This window comes from Suricata suricatta, chromosome 7 (assembly GCF_006229205.1).
Source record: "Suricata suricatta isolate VVHF042 chromosome 7, meerkat_22Aug2017_6uvM2_HiC, whole genome shotgun sequence".
Taxonomy (NCBI): domain Eukaryota; kingdom Metazoa; phylum Chordata; class Mammalia; order Carnivora; family Herpestidae; genus Suricata; species Suricata suricatta.
In genome coordinates, this window is record NC_043706.1 from 117,841,823 (window position 1) to 117,864,347 (window position 22,525).

The following is a 22,525-nucleotide window of genomic DNA, read 5'->3' on the forward strand; positions in this document are numbered from 1 at the left end:
TCTTAACGTTTTTAATGTATATTTTTAAACAGCAATTTTTTCCCTCTTTTGAATGTTACCAATCTTGGCCCTAATTACTAGAAGTACTTTTAACTTCTAAAATGTAGTCAACCTAGCAACACAAAAACTCAAGTAATGCTCACCAAGGAAATAGTTACTAACAGCATGTTTTATTTGTAATGCTTTTAAACTGCACTTTCTGGTCCTTTTCGCTCTCCTTGCAAGACTTTTCACTGCAAACTAATGAGATGCCAAAGGATGTGACAAAATCACCACCTCAAGTACTGAGTGGGCTTAGGGGTCTGCTGAGTGAAAAGAGGAATGAGGAAGGGGCATGAAATTTCTTTGAAGGACATTTTAAAAAATTGCTTTTTGTAACCTGATCTGATAGTTACTTCGTCATGCCTTTTAATGATCTATGCACAGATATAGGCTCATAGTCGAATAATTTCCATTGGTTACAAAAATGCAAAAAAAAATGGAGAATTTATTGGTGCCTGTTGTATTTTAATACACAATTTATTTCAAAATGCTTCAGTATCAACTTTGTGATGTACATGTGCATTAAAGTTTAATCTTACCCTGGGGCTAGGTCAGATAGCATTTGAAGGACTCCAGTCTGGTGGCTGGGTGCTTTAAATACTGTCATCTAAATCTATACCACTGTTAACTAGCATAAGGCCGGTTAGTACTTTTTCATTAGTGAATGGAGCTCGAAAGGTGTGGTTGCCTAGAAAAATTTTTAGAGGCAAAATACATGAAAAACAAGGTATAAGAATATGGCAGACCCTGCAACTCAAGACTTTGAGTAGTTCTTCAGATATAATTCTGTGCCGTCTTTCCCCCAGCCTCACACATTTAAGATTGCAATGCCTGATTCAGTCAGGTTAGGTAAACCTGCCCTAAGAGTATCACTGCTTCTGCTTTACTGTGGGTCTTTTGGTCAAGGTGTTGTGGGATTATGAGCAGAGAAGGAACTTACCAAGCTTTCTAAGGGCCCCACTTGCTAATAAATGTCTATTCATGTGAGAGAGCTTTGTTTTAGATTTGCTTCCATTGTAATATACCACTAGGTAATCAGGTTAAGCAAGAGGAGGCATATGGCCTTACCACTTCCAGTAAAAGCAGCCACTCTCTACCAAATGCCCTGGTGCTTGGTGCCTGCACTGGCCCAGACACTCTACAATGGTGTGAAGAAGAAACAAAAGTCCATGCTGAGGGTCGTATCTGATTCCAGAGCACTGCCCATAGTGTACTGCCTACTGAAGATCTCTGTAAGATCAGCAGGTGAATACTGACCTCTAAGAGCTGGACAGAAGGCAATCAAGCCATTGTAAAGGTCAAGGTCATCCTCTGGTAATATCGTGTTTTAAAATATAATTAATTTGGGGGCACCTGGGTGACTCAGTTGGTTAAGCATCCAACTTCGGCTCAGGTCATGGTCTGTGGTTCATGAGTTCGAACCTTGAGTCGAGCTTGGTGCTGACAGCTCAGAACCTGGAGCCTGCTTCAGATTCTGTTTCTCCCTCTCTCTCTGCCCCTCCCCTGCTTGCACTCTCTGTCTCAAAAATAAAAAAAAATTTAAAAATATAAAATTTTGTATCAATTTTAGTTAAAACTTGATTAGTTAGAAGGCTGTTTTTTTTTTTTTTATTTTAACGTTTATTTTTGAGAGCAAGAGAGACAGAGACAGAGACTGAGCATGAGCGGGGGAGAGACACAGAGAAGGAGACACAGAATCCAAAGCAGGCTCCAGGCTCTACGCTGTCAGCATAGGCGTCTCAAACTCATAAGCTGTGAGATCATGACCTGAGCCAAAGTCGGACACTTAATCGACTGAGCCACCCAGGCACCCCATTTAGAAGGCTGTTTGTTAATGATTCCTAAAATTTGAAAATATAAATGGAGGCACCTAGGTGGCTCTATTGGTTAAGCTTCCCACTCTTGATTTCAGCTTCGGTCACGATCTCATGTTCATGGGATCAAGCCCACTCCTGGCTCTGTGGTGACAGTGTGGAGCTTGGGATTCTCTCTGCCCCTCCCTCTCTTCCCCTCCCTCACTTGCTCGCTCTCTCTCTCTCTCTCTCAAGAATAAATGAATAAAGAACACAAATGAAACCAGGAAAACCTATCCAAAACAGAACTATTGTTCTAAATTTTAAATAAACCTGTTCTATATTCATTCCTTTTCCGAGGAAACTGGGGAAATGTCATTGAAAGTGAATGAATGAAGGGCAGTTTGAAAACACAAGAAATCAATCCGAGTGAAGTTGCAACATTTGAGAAACCTAAAAGTAAAACTATGTCAAACACATTTTATTTGGTGTTTCATTCTAGGCCGACTTAAATAAAACAACTTTGTTGAAAAGATTTTTTTTTTTTAATATGACTGTGTACAAGGACAACTGAGAACAGGGAAAACCCCCAAATTAAGTTTTCACAAGTCACAGCTGTTACTATAGCTTGGATTTTAAGAATACCGTTCAATAAATGGTTTTTCATTCCACAGAGACTAACCAATTCCTCTTTTAAGAAAGCCAACATCTTATAGTGCCAGAAGTTTACCTTTTGAAACACTCCTAAAAAAATGTGTTCCCTCAGAGTCCCCTCTCCTTCAATATTTAGTTATTCATTTCTAAAAATGGCAAGATAAAATTGAATTTATATTAGAAAATGAAAGTACAGCTTTGTACAGCTAAGCGCAGCAGCAAAAGTGAAGAAGAGTGACAAGTCACAGCTGACGGGTCCCACAGAGAATGAGGACATTTGTGAAGGTGTCCTGCACAATGCAACATTCCATCATGTTCTCATTGCTCTTAAACGAGCAAACCAAATTCTTTTTTTATTTAAAGAAATATTAAATCTTTATCCCCTCCCCCCCAACATAACTTGTGATCAGGTAAGGCAAAGGTAAGTCCCATCATCACTGGGAACAGCAGCAATATACAGACATCAGAAATAGCCCTGAATCATCGCTAACATTCTCTCTCACGGTAACATAAGGAGTGCGTCTAATAAATCAAAGTTTGCAATGGTGTCACGTCGTTCTAATTTATTTGATTAGTTTATCTGGAAAAGCTTTATAAATACATTATTTAAGAGGACAGTATATTTTCTTGCTCTGAAAAAATAATTTTTTTTCACATTTTAAAATCATTTAGTATGCTTTTGCAAAAGGAGGTACAAGGATGTGACAGCTGGGTCTGCAGAAAGTCCATGTACAAACTGCATTTACAAGAACCTGGTCATCTGCCTATAGCTGCTTCTACAAATATAACTCTTTGCAGTAATATTTAAACAAACAGGCTTAAACACCTCTCCTATTCACTCTACTTGTAGAGGAAAAGAGGTACTTATTTTTCAAGTATTATATTGTAAAAGGTAAAATTTTTTTGTGCCAATTTTACATTAGCTTTTAAAAACCAAAATATTTATGTGAAAAATCATGCCTAGTCAGCCCTTTTTTTTTTTTAAATAGCCAAATGTTCTTGTCTTTTAGAGAATGAGGAAAAATATTGATTTGCTAAGAAGGAGCACACTGGAAAAAGTCTTTTTAAAGTATTGAAGGATAAGGAAAATTTTTCTCTATTGGCGAAAATTATTAGAAAAGCTATCCAGTCTGTTGTCTTTAGCTGGCTTTAATAAAGTCTTTTCAAAAGGACGGTCAAGAAATCTTTAGAAAACTGGAGGATGGGGATGCTCCTTTATAGCATGGAAGGAATTCCATTAATTGTAGAAATTCTTACTAAATTTCTGCTTTGGTTCTTCAGAAGAAATGCTCATATAACTTCTATATCAGGAGACAGAAAAAAAAACAAATTAGTATTTATCTAAAATCTTAAAGAATACTATGATAATATCTTACATTTCTAAAACTACTGTGCTATATATTCTTACATAAGTGATTATTTAGAACCTTGTATTTTAACAAATTCTACCACTAGCAGGTGTCCCTTTCTTTACTTGAACTTAGGCTGTATCATCTACTTTTCTAAATGACATACATCAACTGTACTTTTCTTTGAAGTCAGGGACTTCTGTTCATTGGTTTTGTATCCTTGGTACTTGATGCTTTAGACTCCAAACATACAGTGGAGGTTCAGTAAATGTTTTGTTGAAAAACAGTCATGACCCCAAAAGCACCCTCATGCTATTTAAGATCACAGACACTGGACTATGGTCTTCTAGAAGTTACAGAAGAATAAGAACAGGGAGAATGAAATGACAGACAAATGGTGAGGTGAGGCCTGGCACATGAAGCAGCAAGTCATCTGGAGGTCCTTTCGCCCTCTGTGAGTCTGTGACACGACAGAGCGGGAAGCTGCACCTTCAGAACGTCCACCAACATACCCGTGATCAGATTATTTCCACTGGCTGACGAATGTCAAACCTGGGACGGAACTTATAGCTTCCTTGAACAATCTAGAAAAGTGGATCACTAAAGTGAAGTTATACTCCCAAGGTTAGGGTTTTAGAGAAGGAAAAAAGGTTGGCTACATCTGGATAGATGCTTCAATATGGATTTCTCCAGCTAGTTAAATTGGAAAATATTTATTGCAAGTTCACAGATGGAATCTAAAAGACACAGAATTTGACCATAAACAATTCTGTACAGACTCCATTTAAACAAGCTGAATCTGGCCAGGACTGTTTGTAAAAGTATGAAGGGATGGTGGTCAAAACATGAAAGTGATCTGCTGGGAAGAGAAACAGGACAGAACTTAAACAGATTTGAAAAGAGACAGAGCTGGGAATACCCCCCTATTTTTGAGACTGATGGGATTGTGTTGTTGAGCTGCTGTGACCTCTGAGTTGGTAACTTTCGATGTTGCTCCTTAATTCTTTGCGTCACATAGAGCTATTGTTCATTTTGCAAAAGAATTCAGGAGAAGTGCGAGTCCCAGAGATGGTATGAGACAGTCATTGGTAGTTTCAGCAACAGTTTACAGACACCCAACAAAGGACAGAAGACCACTGGCTCATATGCTCCTAGTCTGAATGACGGTCCAATTCCCTAAAACCTAACTATCGTATTACATTTAAAAAGACCATAGTTTATTATCCAAGCTGCTAAACCTGAACACGAAAAAAATGCGAGAGCATGATGGCAGTCTTCATATATCTGAAGATCTGGGGAAGATGGAAAAAACACCAGCTGGGGAAGTAGGCCCAATAGTTTCTATGTTACGACAAGACATTGGGTGCTGGTCTTTGCGAAGCACGTTCTGGCAGTGAGTGCTGTGGGCAGTGAGGACTGCCCTGTGAGAAGGTGACAGACACCCAGGGGGTGCTGCAGACTGGATCTGTGCTACGAGCTGGGAGAACACGGGAGGCCAGTCCAACTCAGAATTCAGTTTCTATGATCCGTATACAGTCTTTTCCATGTGGTCTCACTGCCACATGGCAGTCACACGGCAGAAGGTTTGTTCCCTGTCACAGATCTGTGATGTTACTCACGGCGTGCTTACCTGCTGTCTGTTGTGTTTGAACACCATCTACCTGAGGCAGGGGCCCAAGTGTCCCTTCACCATCAAAGGCCAAAATTGGATTCAAAGGAACTGGGCCCTCACTGTTGGCGACATCTAATCTGGATGATTTAGATCCAATGGGTAAGTTTATAATTTCCTCAAAATTTTCATTCTGAACAGATACTCCATTTTCACTTGGTTGTTCTTCCAAACTGGGAGTACTAGGGAATTTGAAAAATCAAAATTGAAAGGAATTAGCATTAAAATTGGAAAACACATTACAAAAACATAAAAACTTTTATAATAACTTTAGAATTTTAGAACCAAATGTTAGACAGATTGACCATATCATTCACAAAACTGGTGAATTTTGAAATGTTTATATTTGACATTCTTATTTGTAAAAATCTGTTTTGTTATAAAAATTTATCAAATGGAATAATTTATCACTTAGATTATTATTTCAACACACATTTAACAATTTCTACAGCAAGCCTTTTCACACACCCAAATAGTAACCCTGGTCAAATTCTTTACTTCAAAGATGAGGGTATCATAATTTCGGGGTAAGGGGGAAGAACTACTGAGACACAGTCCAAACTGAATGCATGACCTCCTGATCTGTGGTCCTGTGTTTTGTTCATTATGCCATTTTATATACTACATGGCTCTTCAAATTCTAGCTCTTCCTAGGTAGCCCTGGCTTCCTAAAACATGTACATAATTTTATAGGTAAATTGTGTAAGCCCAGCCTTACCTTTGCCCCTTAAACCTGCCGCTGACCAGAACCTGATTCTTATTAATTTATACTTAATACCTCAGATCTATTTTTGAGGTACATTTAACTAGCTATCAAATCCTTAATTTTCTACCTAAAGTTTCTCTTTGGTTTTTTCCTCTCTTTAGAACCTCTAAAACCAAACTGAAAGTCTCTTCTATGTTATTATCCCTTACAATGCAGCAAAAACGATGCCTGTGCAAATGCACGCTATATTGTTCACTTTAGCTGAGGGCAGCAGTAAACACAGTATTTGCAGTCTTCATAATTTGTTCAGTGTGCAACTCAAAATGACCCTATTTGAGGCACCTGGGTAGCTCAGTTGGTTAAGTGTTCAATTCTTGATATTGGCTCATGTTGTGATCTCTCAGTCGTGGGATCGAACCCCACGATGAGCTCTGTGCTAAGTGTGGAGCCTGCTTGGGATTCTTTCTCTCTCCTCCCCCTCTCCCCTGCTCCCGCACTCTCTCTCTCAAAACAAATAAATAAGCATTAGGGTGCACCTGGGTGGCTTAGTTGGTTGAGTATTTGACTTTGGCTCAGGTCATGATCTCATGGTTCGTGGGTTTGAGCCCCGCATCAGGTTCTGTGCTGACAGCTAGCTCAGAGCCTGGAGTCTGCTTCAGATTCTGTGTCTCCTCTCTCTGCCCCTCCTCCATTTGCACTCTGTCTCTCTCTCTCAAAAATAAATAAATGTAAAAAAAATAAAAATAAAAGACCCTATTTGACAAAATTATAGAGTTAAAATTGTCAAATGGAAAATGAGAGAGACTAAGAATATGAGGCAAAAATTGTGAAGGTTTTAACTTCTAATACATACTGGTCATCACCTGAATATTTACCTATAGAAAGAGGTCTATGAAGAGGCCAAAGATCAGAATAGCAGATCTGTAGTATAACACCAACTGCTTGAACTTTTACAAGTCAATTCATCTGTCTCCTCCCTAAACGGTAACCTAAAGCTAACATATATCTGATTTTTCCATTGCATCTTTTTGAGGAATCTGCTTTTTTCCCCTTGAGGAGATAGTTTACCAAACTGGCAAGAAGTGATGATTTTGTGGAACACATTCTCAAGCATTTCTGATTTAGATATTTTGGTATATTTTTGTTAATCATTAAAACTTTCCTTGGGGGGTAGGGGAAGTCTGTCCTAAGTGTCTCACAATGCATTGCAGGGTGCAACTTAAAGTATTATTTGTAAAAGTCTGTGAAAAATAACATAAAAAGATTATACAGACTCAGAGTATGATGGTGCTTTTTTGCTATTTCACCACGGTTTGCATCACTGTAGTCTGCAGGAGTGTGGGTACGCACGCACACTCGTATACACACGCACACACACAACCTGACATTGCTGTTCTAAGTGCCTGGGCCAGCCACCACACCCAGCTTCCAGGTTCTTTCCCAACACCTACAGGCTTTCTGTAACCGGGGAAACAGTTTTGGTTCTCATCCCAAAGAGATTTTCAGCAGAAGCTCTGGCAGAAGATACAGAAGAGGAGTGTGTCTCCAAGCCACGTTCCTTGGTTACCGTGCCGTCACCTTCCAGGCCTGCGTGTGCTAACAAGTAGAATGGCAACACCAACCCCCACTTGAGTCAACAACTGACTTCATTTTCCCCTCCCATCCTAGCTGACCTACACACCTACTCTTACTTGTTAGCAGTTAGAGGAATGATTGTGCTGTATGCTTTGGATGACCAATTACTAGATGTTCAAAAGACACAGTGAACAGCAGAAACTATAAAACTGAAAATGAAGTCACTGGGGTTAGGGAACAGCATCTGTATGTCCTCTCGGAGGAAGATCACCAGCTCTTGAATTCCGTTTTTGTTTGGTTATATTCTAGCGGCCGAAGCTGGATGCAAGAGTCTTGAAGGCTGTGTACTTTGCTTGGACAGTCTAAGATCTACCCGAGGAGGGGCACCTAGCTGGCTCAGTTGGTGTAGCGTATGACACTTGATCTTGGGAGTTGTGAGTTCAAGCTCCACGTTGTGTGTAAAGATTACTTAATAAAAAATCTGCCTGAGAAAGGGTGCTAGGTCCATGGTGTGAATCTGACAGTCCACATAGCTCACTGTAGCTAGGAACTTACTCTTTCTTAACATTTACTGTCTTGTTATAGCAAGCAACTTTAAAATTAAAAGTGATACATTTCTTTCTGTTTGAATGAAAGCTGCATGGGAATATTATTTTCCCCTTAAGGGATACTAAAAACAATTATAAACTCCTAAGATTTGGAAGAAAACCACTGGGTCAAAAGTCAAAATTACTACAAATCCTTTAAGAGAGAAGGATCATTCTATTGAAAAGACGGGCCCCAGGGCTAAGAACAGGCATTAAATGTCTTCTGGTTTTTAGTAGGGTAAGACAGTAGCTCATGAGAGTTTTTTTTAGCTACTAGAACAGATTCTCTGCTGGGGGTGTAAGAGTTATCATAATGACCTGAGAAACTTCATGTCCGTCCTCCCTCCCCCCCCCCCGCCCCCACACATTCATCTGCTTTCTCGGTTTCTTGTTCCAAAGCTAAGTTTCTTATCCACAAATAAATACTCTCCTCCATCTTACGGGCTCCCCCTCTATAAATACGCATTCTCAAGAATGATAAATGGTTTCTGGAATAAGAATCATCCTGCCCCAGCTCATTTATTTCTTTGTACCTTTAAAAGCTGGCCAGAATTTTGGTAAGTCCAACCCTCTTCAACCTCCCTAGTATCAGAGGAGGGCAAGGAGAATTGCTTCCAGGCTCTAAAAGCACTGCACACCAAAGCCTGAGCGCAGGAGAAACCACAAGGTCCAGAAATGTCACTCAGACCCCTTGAGGCTAAAGTAAGTTTCAGAGTGGACCTGGTGCCGGACCTGGTGCCGGGTTCTCTGCACCAGGAATGCTGCTAGTCCTAATCCTCGCTGCTAGAAAATCCTCGGAGGACACTATGACCCAGGTGACCCGGAGAGTGTGCTGACGTTTCTCCAGGAGGCGGTGGAGGTGAATGTAACCCAGTTTACCACACATTTCTTTTTCCTGGAGACAAGGTAAACCAATGTACTCTAGCCGAGGCATTAGGAAAAGTGCAACTTCTTCGATTCTGAACTAAAAATATTCATTCTCAGGAGTGGAGTTTTCTAGTGAGAATAAACCCTGCCGCAGTGCTGCCAGCATTTGTTGTGACGGATTTCCACAGACGGTCACCCAGGTGGGTTGTTCCGAGGGACTCTGGGATCTCCAGTTAGTGATTTAACTCTCTAGTGAGCAGGCTGGAGGGACCTAGGACTTGATTTGGGTGCACAGTAAGATATGTGGTAAACATACTGACGGATTACAAGGATTATGGAATGCTTCCCTGACCGTAATGCACTCAGGTGAAAAACAATGACTTGGGAAGTGATTTCAAGGTTGACTTGAAACTGAAGGTAAAAGGGAACATCCATGGATGCGGTTTGTTTGTAACTTTAAATGACAGGATTTCAAAAGTAAAATCCTTTTTAAACAGGTAAAATCCTTTTTAAAAAAAAATAGGAGCCCCCGCTGAAGTAAGGGGATGTGAGTGGGAAATCATCTTATAGGGAAGAGTCTGAAAGGTCAGTCTGGGAGGGTCCTTCTCCAGGTGGGAGAGTCTGGGTGGCAGATAGCCTCAGGGGTCAGTGCTAACACTAGATTTATAATAATTGGAAGACATGTAAGAGGAAAAATTTAAGTCTCCAGATAATTTTTCCAGGAAATGCAAGTTTTAAGAATAATCCCTTGAAGATAACAGGAAAAAAATCATTAAATGTAAGCAACATAAAAGGTGGTGGGTTTAGAGACCTATAAACTGAACCATCCTCAGAAGATGAAGAGCGATCAGTCACAATGAAGGTAAGAGATCTTGGAATCGCTGTAAACTGGATCTGGGTGACACTGATTCCTCATGTTTTTGTGCTTAAAGAAAAGGCCAGTAAAATGCAAGGCATGAGAAGGTATGCTATCAGATACAATAAAAAAGCAGTTTTCTATAATATTACACTGCAGCTACACCGGCATCCAGCATCTTCTGGACACCGGACTTTAGAAGGTAAAATAACATCTGCCATTTGTATAGTTCAACAGTTTTCAGAGCGCCTTCACAGACAGTATTTCAATGGACCCTCCAATACTTTGGGGGGAAAAAAACCCCTCTTCATGTCCAGATGAGAAAACTAAGTCTTACTTAGTAGGTTAATCCCAAAGGCTAAGAACAGAGATGAAACTAGGGAATCCAGCCTGGGACTTTTGGTTCTAAAGCTCTGCATCTTCAACCTCACACTCATGCTGAAGAATCTCCAGAGAAACAGGACTAAAATGACAAAGAACTGAGAAGGAGGCTTTTTAAAGATAAGGTAAACTTGTCAGGTATTGTTTTGTTTTTCCATCCTTCATTCCTGCTCTGAAACTGGACCTGGGCCCTTAAATGTTTTTTTCTTTTGATGTTTGTTTATTTATTTTGAGAGAGAGAGAAAGCTCAAGCAGGAGAGGGGCAGAGAGACAGGGAGAGAGAGAGAATCCCAAGCAGGCTCCATGCTGTCAGCACAGAGCCAACATGGGGTTTGATCCCACAACTGTGAGATCAGGACCAGAGCTGAAATCAAGAGTCCAGCGCTCACCTGAGTGAGCCACCCAGATGGATCAGGGCCTTTTAAGTAATTTTCCTTTGCAAGCTGGCACAGTCTTCAAGCTTTGCCATTGAAGGCCGCTGGAGAGACACTGCATGAGGAAACCTGCCTCCTGGTTTGGCTGTGCTTGCTCGCCAGGCTGCCGCAGCACGCCCCGTGGCTCTCCCTGGGGCTGCCCTCTGCGGCCATGAGGCTTCCAGCAGCCAGCCCCGGCCCGGCAGCAAGAAGGGCTTCTCCTAGCACCTCTCTAGGGCCGACCTGTGGTAGACAAGTCTCTGCCGCTACTGAGACACGTCTTGGTGAACAGCCTTCCCAAGCATTCTAGAGGGTAGGTATCTGCCAAGTTCCACCATCAAGGAACATGGCCACTTCTTCACAATCTAGTGGGGCAGAGCTCTACCTTCTCCAACAAGATCTGAATGGAAGCCCTGGGGCAGGCGCCTCTTCCGTGGGTATGGCCCAGGGATGTGGCTGCTCTTTATAGCTGCTCTTCCTCTATTTTTTTAATTAAAAAATTGTTTTTAATGTATATTCATTTTTGAGAGACACAGTGTGAGCTGGGAGGGGCAGAGAGAGAGACACGCACAGAATCTGAAGCAGGCATCAGGCTCTGAGCTGTCAGCAGAGTCCAACATGGAGCTCAAACTCATGAGCCGGAGCTGGACCGCATGAGCTATGAGATCATGACCTGAGCTGACACCCAACCGACTGACCACCCAGGCGCCCCTCCTCTATCCTGGAGTTCTCTTGACTTCCTACTAGAAGTCTGTTGTTACCCTCATCCCAAGTAACAATTATTCCTGATGTTAAACTTTCCTATTCAGAGTAATCTCTCTCGTTTCTCGTTCCTGACTGATATACTAACCACAGTAGGAACATTCAGTTTAAAAGATGAAAGAAAAAAGAGAATAGAAACAAAACCTGTAAGTTACAAAAGGTATGGAAATTGTGAGAAAGGACTTACTCCCGACAACCATGGGTCCTAACTTTGAAACCACATAGAGACGGCTGTAAGAAAAAAATAAAAAACAAAAAACCACGTCTTTTTGCACATCTTTTGTTACTACAGAGATGACGCTAAGTGAAAATACAAACTGTTTCAAGATCTGTGTGCATAAATTCAAGGAAGATAAATTTAGAAATAACTGACAGAAACAGACTTTCTTAGGCTATACCTCACAAAGTATCCTGCAACAGGAAACAACAGCACATCACACATTCCCTGTTGGCCGGGGTCATTCAGAAATGGACTGTGTTCGTGTTTGCATTCTGATAATAATTTTTCAAAAAGCCCAAAATAGTCTGATCATCTACACAGTGGACCATCAGAAAGTGGGGTTTTACACAATTTTAGTGCTTCACTTTGCATTCGTATTTCAGGGCATACTGTACCATATTATGTAGCAAGGGATTGATGACTAATGAACTGAGTTGAAGTGGGTATATAAATATTGGGTTGGTGCCAAGTAAAAGCCAAGTGACATCATGGTACACTGTATGAAAAGTGATTTGAGATTTTAAAGCAGTTTAAATAGAGAAAAGCTATAGGTGAAATAAATGCAGAAGCTCATGGTAGCTAAGAACATCCCTAAGGCCAAAGGGATCAATTGGTACCACATGTATAAATGTCAGCTGAATTTCAGAAAAATATTCTTCACAATAAATGACTTCTTTTAATTTGAATATTTTTGGCCTAGCAGCATTATTTTTTGTTTTGGCTTTCTAAATCAGTATGAGCTATCAAAAATTTATTTTTTTAATGTTTGTTTATTTTTGAGAGAGAGAGAGAGAGAGCACAAGTGGGGAAGGGACACAGAGAGACAGAATCCTAGGCAGGCTCCAGGCTCTGAGCTGTCAGCACAGAGCCTGATGTCGGGCTCCAACTCACAAACCATTAGATCATGACCTGAGCCGAAGTCAGCCGCCTAACCCACCCAGGTGCCCGTGAGCTATCAAAATTGTAAACCGAGTTTACCTTTGTAAAAATAAAAACTCTTGTATAACTCTGGGGGTCTGCCAGAAATTTTTTTCCTTAAAGGGGAGATAGACTTGGGCCAATGAATTTAATTGGTTAAGGTCATTCCAGTATTATATACTAATGTTTATATTTGATACTAATCAGGACCTGCCTATATTGTTGGGTGACAGTAAAAAGTCTATGCTTTTGTTTTTCCAGTGGTTGACAGGGATCATACTACATATATGACAAAGGACAGTTTGTCACTTGGGTAAAGATGGATGACATCAATAAGGTCCTATTGCTGTATTTTTTAATTGTAAGTTGTCTGTTACTTTTCTGTGTGCAAAGGCTGAAAGAAAATAGAATTTTATCATCTAATCTCAGTCTACATAGTAAAATTATGTTGCAGGTATTTATATATATAATGATTAATTACTTGATGATTTTACCACTGAAAAGAGTCAGCTAATGTGTAAACTAATAAAATTATCAGGGGCTTAAAAAACTTGTTCTTTATCATAATAATTTTCCCTCTGTGGGACTTTTTATTCTTTCATAAAAGTCTCCTTTTTTAAAGTAATGAATTGAACATCATAAATTATAGCAGCTGGGGATGAATATTTTATTTGAATATCAAGCTGTAACTAAAAGAATGAAGTATGACTTAATATATATCGTGGCTAATGACAATAAATTTATTCAACATAGGTGACAGCTTATTAATCAGATCTCTCTTAGGAAAACTCTTCTCTTTGGTATTATAGTGGAAAAATAAAGATTTTACAGTTCCAGAAAGGTATCAATGGATGTCTCATGACTTATGAACATGTTAGGATGACTCATCTTTTTGTTGCTGCCAATATTATAAAATGTTGTGCAGTGTGTGTTTTTGGATTAAGAAAAAAATTAACTTGAGGACCTTCAATTCTCTAATGGCAGCAAAGACTGGCATTAAAGACAGGATAACTCATATAAAATAATTAAGTAAATTTTAAAAAAGTCATAGCTGAAATTTTTGAACAGTATTACAAATATTTCTAAAAATTCTCTATGACTGGATTTTTAGGTCCTGATTTTTCATTTTTGAAAGTACTCTTATGCTGCTGTTGATATAAATGCCAAGGAGAGAAAGGCAATCTTTCTTCAACCCACACTGCTTTCTTGACTGTTGTTAGCAACCGTTGTTTCTTTGATAAGAAGCCCTAACACCAAGAATTAGTGGCATCTAAATTATTTTACTGGAGAACCAACTGTGACTTACTAAAATATTCTTTATGGTGAAAATAGATCAGTTATGTGCCATCAAAGGGTGTAAATATGGTCTAAATCATGTTAAATATATACAAACAAGTTCTTCCCTGTAATTTTCTTTAATAGGCACACCCAGACCTGACTATCTACATATATTTTTTAATAGTTTATTTTGAGAGAGCGATGCAGAGAGAGAGAGGGGGAGAGAGAGAATCCCAAGCAGCTCCACACTCAGCACCTGAGACCATGACCTGAGCTCATGACCTGAGCCACCCACCCACAACCGTGAGGTCATGACCTGAGCCAAAATCAAGAGTCAGACGCTTGACCCAATGAGCTATCCAGGCATCCCAAACCTCTCATATTTAAAGACTCAAGTAAAAAGATATTTTCCCTTTCTCTAAGTACAGAATTACTAGCTCTACCAAAACTTACTGAACCCAAATAAAAATAAATCTTTATGTTAACACTTGGGAATTCTGTCAGGCCGAAGTAGTTCTGTTGGGGTTAGTGCTCTGCTCTCATGGGGATCGGGAAAGAAGGCCCAGGTGTTGAACTCACCTCTCCACAGTCACTTTTGCTTGGTGTGAGGTAACTGCGTGTGGGCTGGCCACTGGTTCTCCGTTTCCTGGAGAGTTTGTCATACACGGAAGTGCAGCTGCCCCTGAACATAACAGCAAAGAGGATGGAACGGAGGGTTACTAGTACTCTGTTAGCAAAGCCAAACCCCAGGAGCCAGGATGCCTGCATTTATGTCCTAGCTCTGCTACTTACCAGCTGTGTGACCTTGGGCAGGCCACAAACCCTCTGTGCTTCCGTTTCCTTGATAAGCTTACCTCACAGACTGCAGTGACAATCAAATGTATCAACATATGCAAAGAACTTACAAAGGTGTCCAGCACGATATGAGGGTAGAAATCAGTGTTGGTGTTATTTTTGGTTGCACTGAATTGACTTTGGACAAAAAACATATAATGTTGAAACTACAGCAACTGATGCAGATAGCAGTAAGCTCACTTGATCAGGTGGACAGTGTGACTAGATTCAGAGCAAATCACCATGAACTACCTCTAGTGATAAAAAATATTTTTTTAAACTCAGCTTAATTCTAGGTGCACTTAGAAGACAGGGATTTCACAAGTGGAAAGCCGGTGAACTGTAGTAACTGTGCTACCTCTTCATTCGTGGTCCATGCCACAGTCCAGCTTAAGCCAACAGTACTGATGACCGACTCTAAAATGTGGGCCAGGGTTACTTGAAGTCTTGTAAGCCTTCATAAAGGTCAGAGTTCCAGGGAAATTTGTGGTACTTTATGGTTTCAGCTTGACATGAGAGAGTAACTGAAATAATCAAGGAAGTGTTATTTCACAGCATAGCACGACTCAGTATTGCTGCCAGAGATACAGGGAGTCTGATAGCCGAACTTTATTAAAGATGCCAAAATTTGCAAAGCTGGTAGTAGGCAGCCTTGGAGATTTCCAGTAGGTCTGAAAACTCAACCTGCCTGCCTGCCCTAGAATTCTCTTTGGAGCCCTGGCAACAGCGTTCAGCTCTCAGCCACACGTAGGGCTGGGCAAAGAGGAGTACTTGTAGCCAGATAAACCTCGGGCCCTTTTCCGTAGTATTAACTCAAACCGGGCTCATTGTGAGTGTTGACAGACACGGGTAGGATGACTGGCATGTTTTATCTTCCCTCTTGCCTTTGTGGATTCTCCAGCTGAGGTACGAAGAATACTGAAAGAATTGTTAGGGGAATAGCAGGAAGGGGGAAGATGGAAAAACAAAGAAAAAGCCAAGGAACCTGGCCACACACAAACCACAGCATCAGCCCCTCAAATAACCCAATGTTGGTGCAATTTACATCCTAAAATGCTCATCCTGATGAATCACTGGGAGTTACGCCTTCATAGCGTCTCCACGTATTCTAAGATTCGTGGAGACAAACTGTTCATAACACAATGGGGTTAATAGGCAGCCACAAGGGTTATCGTCCCAACAAACATGATTAGGGCGTCTTTAAAAACCAGGAAAAGTCTCCTATGAAGGAATCATGAATCATCTGATCTTTAGTCCAATCTTAAAAGAAAAAACAGCAAAGCAAAGTTGAGGTATCTCTGGTCCTTTATCATATTGATACTGCAGATGAGGAAAGAGGAAGACCGCATGCATGATGGGCTATCTACCACCCACCTGCGTGTCAATCACGAAGACCACGTGGGGTCACGGAGGAAGAGGTACAAGCTTGGACTCCAGCTGTGTGAGCTGGGCCCGTCACGCTGCTCCTGGGGGTGCGGAAGTGAACCAGCCTGTCCCGTTCACGCTGACCCCCAGCACCTGCAGCGCGGCCTGGCACCTGGCAGGTCTCTGGAAATGCCTGCTGACTCCAAGATAAAGCACTTCTACCTCACAGCACTGCAGTGGGAGTTCACCAAGAAAATGTATGCAGGAGGTACCCGACACAAAGAGGCCCCTTAGTAAATCCTAACTGAACCTGGCTACTAACACACTAAGGCAACTTCTATTTAAAGCGAATTTCATTGAAAATCAGCAAGAAATTATCTCTGTCCAAAGCCTACAGATCTCAGCACCTTTCTAATGAAATTTTAACAGTTTTAATTTTAACTCTATTCTGAAGTCAGAAATTAAAAAGGTATCAATTCTTTTCTGAGAACTGCCATAAATATAAGTTTTCAAAATGTGGAAGTCTAGTGTCCTTAGGAGCAAATATAAATACATGCTACTTTAGCAGACAGTAAATGATAAATGAAATTTAATTTTGTAACAAAATTCTTCTAATTATGTGTGTATATATTTGTATAAATGTGTGTGTATACACACAGATCTAATACAAGCATATATCCATATATATGGATATTTATAATGTAAAATTAGTTAAGATATTAAGCACACCTTTAGAGTATAAACAAATGTGAAAAGACATCTGCCACAAATGCGAGAGTTTTCCATAAGGGGAAAATCTGTGGACTAGATGACACACACCTAAGCTTCTGTATGTCAGTACCTTTTGTGTGTGTGTGTACTCAATTGAGGAATATCCTCATCTCTAGAGAGTCCATCTAAAAACTCTTATCTACATTTGGATGTATTCGAATTCACTGAAGCAAATACCTGTTCCTCCAGTGAGAGCTCCCTTGGTTATATCTCCGTTTCGCTCATCAACAGTTTTCTACAAAAAAAAAATATAATAAAAGACTTTTTAATGTTAAAGTTATTAAGAGAAACGAAAAAAAAAAAGGACACTAAAAACAGCTTGAAACCGGCCATCTCAGTACCTTATCTGTAGCTTCTGTTCGTCTCGTTCTTTTCATAATCTCCTCAAGTCGCTGCAAGGAAGGGAGAATTGAGCAAAGGGATCAGATCCATAAAGAAGGCTAGCCTGGCACATTTCACTGACTAAGCAACTGGGTCATGGAAACACGTCTGTTACTTCGGGTAATTATAATACCCACTGCTTTGTCTTAACTGGCGTTATTCACGAAGCCGTGAATCAGAAGGAACTGTTTTTGGTGAGGCCCCGTCATGAAAACTGACTGCTCTGGAGGAGATGGGAATCCTGAGAGCTAGTTTCTCTGGAACCGGCAGAAACCCGTGCTTCCTGAAGCAGTGAGCTAGTCTCTGACTCCCCAAGGCCTCAAGTCTGGGGAAGAATGGGAACAGTTAGCATCCTGGTTTCTGCGTTAGATGCAATCACCTTCTTTCTTTCCAGGCGCTCCTGCTCTTCTCTCTGGAAGTGCTTCTCCCGCTCCTGCCGAACCCTCTCTGCTTCCTCACGAACGCGAGCTTCTTCTTCCTTCTGGAAACAAGTCAGTCTGAGCGTCTGGCCAGCAGGGTTGCCTGCAGTCCCCATCCCTGGGGGTAGGGGGTATGCTCCAGAAGGCGGAGGGGGGGGGCGCCCGAGGAAGTGCAAGACTCAGGAGCGCACATGAGATGGGGCTGGGGGGGTTCTTGTACCCCCACCCCCAACCTGGACCCACCCCCCACCCCCAGGGCCCCGCCGGGCGGGCCCACACCTGCTTCTGCGCGCGCTCCTCGCCCTCGCGCTCGCGCCGCTCCCGCTCCTCCTCCGCCTGCCGGCGCAGCTGCTCTTCCCGCTGCCGGGTCTGCTCGGCCTCCAGCCGGCGGGCCTCCTCCTCGCGCCGCGCCCGCTCCTCCGCCACCTTCTGCGCCAGCTCCTCTCTCTTTTGTCTGCAAAAAAGTCATGCGAGGGGGGCTCCCTGGAGAGAGGCTCGGGGTTGTGGCTCCAGCGGGGCGTCTGCTCTGAGGGCTGGCGGGGAAATCTCCACTGGGAACGCTCAGCACGGTCGGGGACAAAATGTGAAGCCACACTCCATGCTTCATCTCTAGAGGCCTCATGTGGCCTTGTGGGAAACAAGGAAAATGCAAGCACTAATATTTCGAGGAGCACTTGTTCTGTGAAAGTGTGTGCATTTTAACTATCCTTAAAGGCCAAGACTTGTTTAATCCACTGAGGTGACATTTTAATAATGAATTCGACCCCCTCCCCGCAAGGAAATCTTTGTGAATAAATAAAGGTTATGATGTTCGTTACCGGGCAGGAGGAAGATGGACCATGTAAGCTCCCTGTTGGGACCCAGGGTAGGGCAGAGCCAAGTTCGCTGACAGCACAGGGGCTGCGGCTCTCCCCCTCCCCCAAGGTGTTGTTTCCCTTATTTGAAGAACAATTGCATGGACATTGGGTTTTTTAGCCCCAGGAGGTGGCCAACTAACCAAACTGTCCCTACAGCATACTAGCAGGCAATCCTGCGGGCCCCTGACTATCTCACCAAGCTACTCTCTGAGAGTTCATCTAGAAGAAAACATGAACTCTTATTATGCAGCTTTAAAATGATAAGATAATAAGAAAGTATGGAGATCAGAAATATGTTCAGTAAAAAAAAAAATCAGGCTGTACAGCTGTACCTCTACTGTGCTTATCATTATGTAAATAGATGTCTGTGCGTACATTCTTAAGTATGTCTATAAACCTGCACACTGTTCAGAGACGGGAAAGGATTACCCCAAATCCACTGTTTCAGTTACTGAAAACTGGTAAAATTGTGGATAGATTTTTTTTTTCCTTTAAGACTTTCTCCATCAGTTATGACCCTGTCATTATATTAAGAAAATGTGATTTAAAAAAAATCACTTAGGGGTCAGAGACATGATTGTGAAGCAGCTAATCCGTTCACCGTCATCACTGCTGCCACCTCCTGTCCTTCGGACAGACAGAAGACTTAATCCCTAGGAGGACACTGCTTTACCTTTCCAGCTCTTCCCTCTCCCTCTTCTCCCTTTCCTCCTTCTCTCTCTGCTCTCGGGCCAGCCGCCTCTTCTCAGCGAGCAGCCTTGTGGCCTCCTCAGGGTCGGTGGTGCCTGCGGAGGTCTTAGGAGAAGCACCGGCAGTCACAGCGGATGGCGGGGCCGGGGCCGGCGCTGGAGCAGCTGTACAAACAGGTACAAGGAGAAAACCAATTGGAAACAAAACCCAAAGAACAAAACAAAAACCAGCATTCCCGACACACCAGGCCTAGAATTCATTATTATAAGAGAAAAGGGAATGTTTATTACCATGTGTTCTCACGGTTTCACTGTATTCTATTTGTAACCAAGCAACAGATAACAATAAGGAGCATGTGTAAGTGAGCCATCCAACAGAGCTGACACTCTGTCACCAAGTCCTATTTTTATACAAGTTAATCAGTTAACATATATCGAATGTGTACTTGGTATAGAGCCTCATCGTAGCTTCTGTGGGAAGTTATACCCGGAGCAAAAAGAAGATGAGATCTTCCATTTGCTTTTCATTACATTAAAAAAATTCCTTCTCTTTGGTGACTATTCATTACTAGAGGACTAAAGCCATTCTGTGAGCATCCTCGGTGTCCCTGTCACGAGCCCAGATTCAGGCTGGGAAGATGAGACCCAGTGAAGAGGTCCCTTCTGTCTATCCAGAGCTATCTCCAGGTCTGGGGTGAAGGAGCCATGGGTCTCTTCAGCAGCCGGTGTTAGTTTTCACATACATGTGGGCCTCCACTGTCCATCCCGATGTCAGGATGGAGCCCAACTCCTCTGGCCTTAGTCAGCCTCAGGAAATGGCCGAGAGAGCTGATCCGGGGGGAGTCCCACGCAGATGCACTACTGCGAGATGTGATCTTTAGCACTCTAGACCCTCCTTTCAAGATTCACCTGTCTCCTTTGCTCCTACATGGTTTTTTATTTTGCCCTCAGGCACTTTTTGGCCTTTCTCTTCTACCCCTTTCCATGCAAACAAATACTGGACTCTTCCATTGTCTTAAGAACACGGTCGCTTGTCTTGAGTCATCTATTCTTCCTTTGCTCCTACCCTCATCTTCAAATTAAGTCTTAAGGAGAACATTTTTGAATGAAGACAATTTTCAACAAGAAATACTGAGTTCCTAGTTCCCGGTGATTTTAAAATTCTGGATAGTATCTGGTTTAGTCTGGCAGAGATGAGATCATTTGGGTCTCCTGAAACAAATTCTGTCAAGCACAGGCAAGCCAGTGGTCCTTAAACTCCCGTAGGCACTGGATAGCTAGCCATTCTGTATTTTATCTGGCAATCCTGTACAGGGACTGACGGCTGAGCTCAGTGTCTTTCAAAGCCCCTGGATCTACCACATACTTAGATTCAGCAGGTCTGAGGGAGCCAGGGCTCTGTACTTTGAAACATTATAGAAGTTGGATCAAAAATATTTCCATTAATCACAACCACTCTGGAAAAGTGTGGAGGTTCCTCAAAAAATTAACAACAGAACTCCCCTAGGACCCAGCAATAGCACTGCTAGGGATATACCCAAGGGACACAGGAGTGCTGATGCATAGGGGCACATGTACCCCAATGTTCATAGCGGCACTTTTCAATAATAGCCAAATCATGGAAGGAGCCTAAATGTCCATCACCTGATGAATGGAAAAAGAAGATGTGGTAAATATATACAATGGAATACTACATGGCAATGAGAAAGAATGAAATCTGGCCATTTATAGCAACATGGATGGAAGTCGGTGTCATGCTAAGTGAAATAAGTCAGGCAGAGAAGGACAGATACCATATGTTTTCACTCATATGTGGAACAGGAGAAACTTAATAGAGGACCATGGGGGAGGGTAAGGGGAAAGAAATAGTTGAGAGGGAGGAAAGCAAACCATAAGAGACTCTTAAATACTGAGAACTAACTGAGGGTTGATGGGGGTGGGGGCGAAGGGAAGGGGAGTGATGGGCAAGGAGGAAGGCACTTATCAGAATGAGCACTGGGTGTTATATGGAAACCAACTTGACAATTAACTATAAAAAACCCCCCAAATTGTATGATTATAAACTAAAATTTTTTAAAGCTGAAAATAATAAAACTTTGGTTAATGGCAACCCCCCCCCCCCACATTTCTATAAGATCTTCCTTCTAAAAGGTAGAGACTAATACTCTTCACTTGAGTGTAAGCTGGACCTAGTGACTTGCTTCTAATGAATAGAATATGACCAAAATTGTGACTTCTATGTGTAGAACTTCTGAGACCAGGCACAAAAGGTGTGGCTTCCTCGTGATGCTCTCTGTCAGATCACGTTCTCTGGGGAAAACCAGCAAGTCCAGCAGACAGATTGTGGGGACATCAATTAACGCTATGGAGATGTTCATGTGTCATGAAATGGAACTCAGTGATGTGTGTATACCACCTACCAATGACCCAGCTAAGCTGCTCCTGAACTCCTGACCCTGGAATCTGTGTGACATAAGAACTGTTGTTATAAGCTGCAAAGTTTTAGGATAATTTGTTACACGGCAAAGATAACAAATATAAATGATCCTGATGCAGGTGGTCTCAATACTGCAAAATCAGTGGACTCAGCCAATAAAAGGAATCATAAACCACACCTGAATTAATATACTATGGCTCCAAAAATAGGATTTTGACTGGATTCTTTATATATTAAAAAAAGTATCATACTTAGGAAAAGTTCACAAAATTAACGTCAATAAAATTTCCAAGGCCCCAGTAGGAGCGAGCACCCCGCACTCCATCACAAGGTAACTGAATCTTACCAGGAGCAGCCTCTGGTTCGATGGGTGTCCCCTCTTCAACTGTGGCTTCTTCCAGCTTCACTAGAGGTGCTCTGCCCTTAAGTGATGGCTCATTGGCAACTTTCTGGGGTTCCTTCTCGGGGTCTTTCCTCTCAGATTCCACTCTGACTTCTCTCTTGACAGGGCGGATGTTGCCAGGGGACGGGGGCCGGGCCTGGGCAGAGGCAGCTTTGACTGACCCGGGAGGCAAGGAAGAGGCTGGTCTGGGTGTGCCAGGCAGATGAGGAAAGGACTTGGATGGAAGCCTGGGCGACATACAGTGGCAAGAGAATGGGAGACCTCAGAGGAGGCTTGCCAGAAGCTTCCTTTCCCCACAC

At 42.1% G+C, this 22,525-nt stretch overlaps 1 protein-coding gene and 1 long non-coding RNA gene across 10 annotated transcripts in view; one reads left to right on the forward strand and one right to left on the reverse strand.

The window, feature by feature from the left end:
- LOC115295579 overlaps window positions 1–8,284 on the forward strand; it is a 52,199-nt gene extending 43,915 nt beyond the window's left edge. For both annotated transcript variants that reach the window (XR_003910479.1, XR_003910478.1), the window contains one exon: window positions 8,098–8,284. This is a non-coding gene — a long non-coding RNA (uncharacterized LOC115295579). The remainder of the gene's footprint in view (window positions 1–8,097) is intronic.
- Window positions 2,302–22,525, reverse strand: part of MAP7 (microtubule associated protein 7) — a 173,346-nt gene continuing 153,122 nt past the window's right edge. For 7 of the 8 annotated variants that reach the window (XM_029943584.1, XM_029943585.1, XM_029943583.1 and 4 more), the window contains 9 exons: window positions 22,170–22,453; window positions 19,371–19,551; window positions 18,120–18,294; window positions 17,801–17,902; window positions 17,382–17,432; window positions 17,218–17,275; window positions 14,650–14,752; window positions 5,469–5,689; window positions 2,302–3,790 (listed from right to left, as the gene is read on the reverse strand). In XM_029943584.1, coding sequence (XP_029799444.1) covers window positions 3,780–3,790; window positions 5,469–5,689; window positions 14,650–14,752; window positions 17,218–17,275; window positions 17,382–17,432; window positions 17,801–17,902; window positions 18,120–18,294; window positions 19,371–19,551; window positions 22,170–22,453 — 1,186 coding nt within the window. In that variant the 3' untranslated portion in view covers window positions 2,302–3,779. The remainder of the gene's footprint in view (window positions 3,791–5,468; window positions 5,690–14,649; window positions 14,753–17,217; window positions 17,276–17,381; window positions 17,433–17,800; window positions 17,903–18,119; window positions 18,295–19,370; window positions 19,552–22,169; window positions 22,454–22,525) is intronic. The other variant, XM_029943582.1, reaches the window with a different exon arrangement.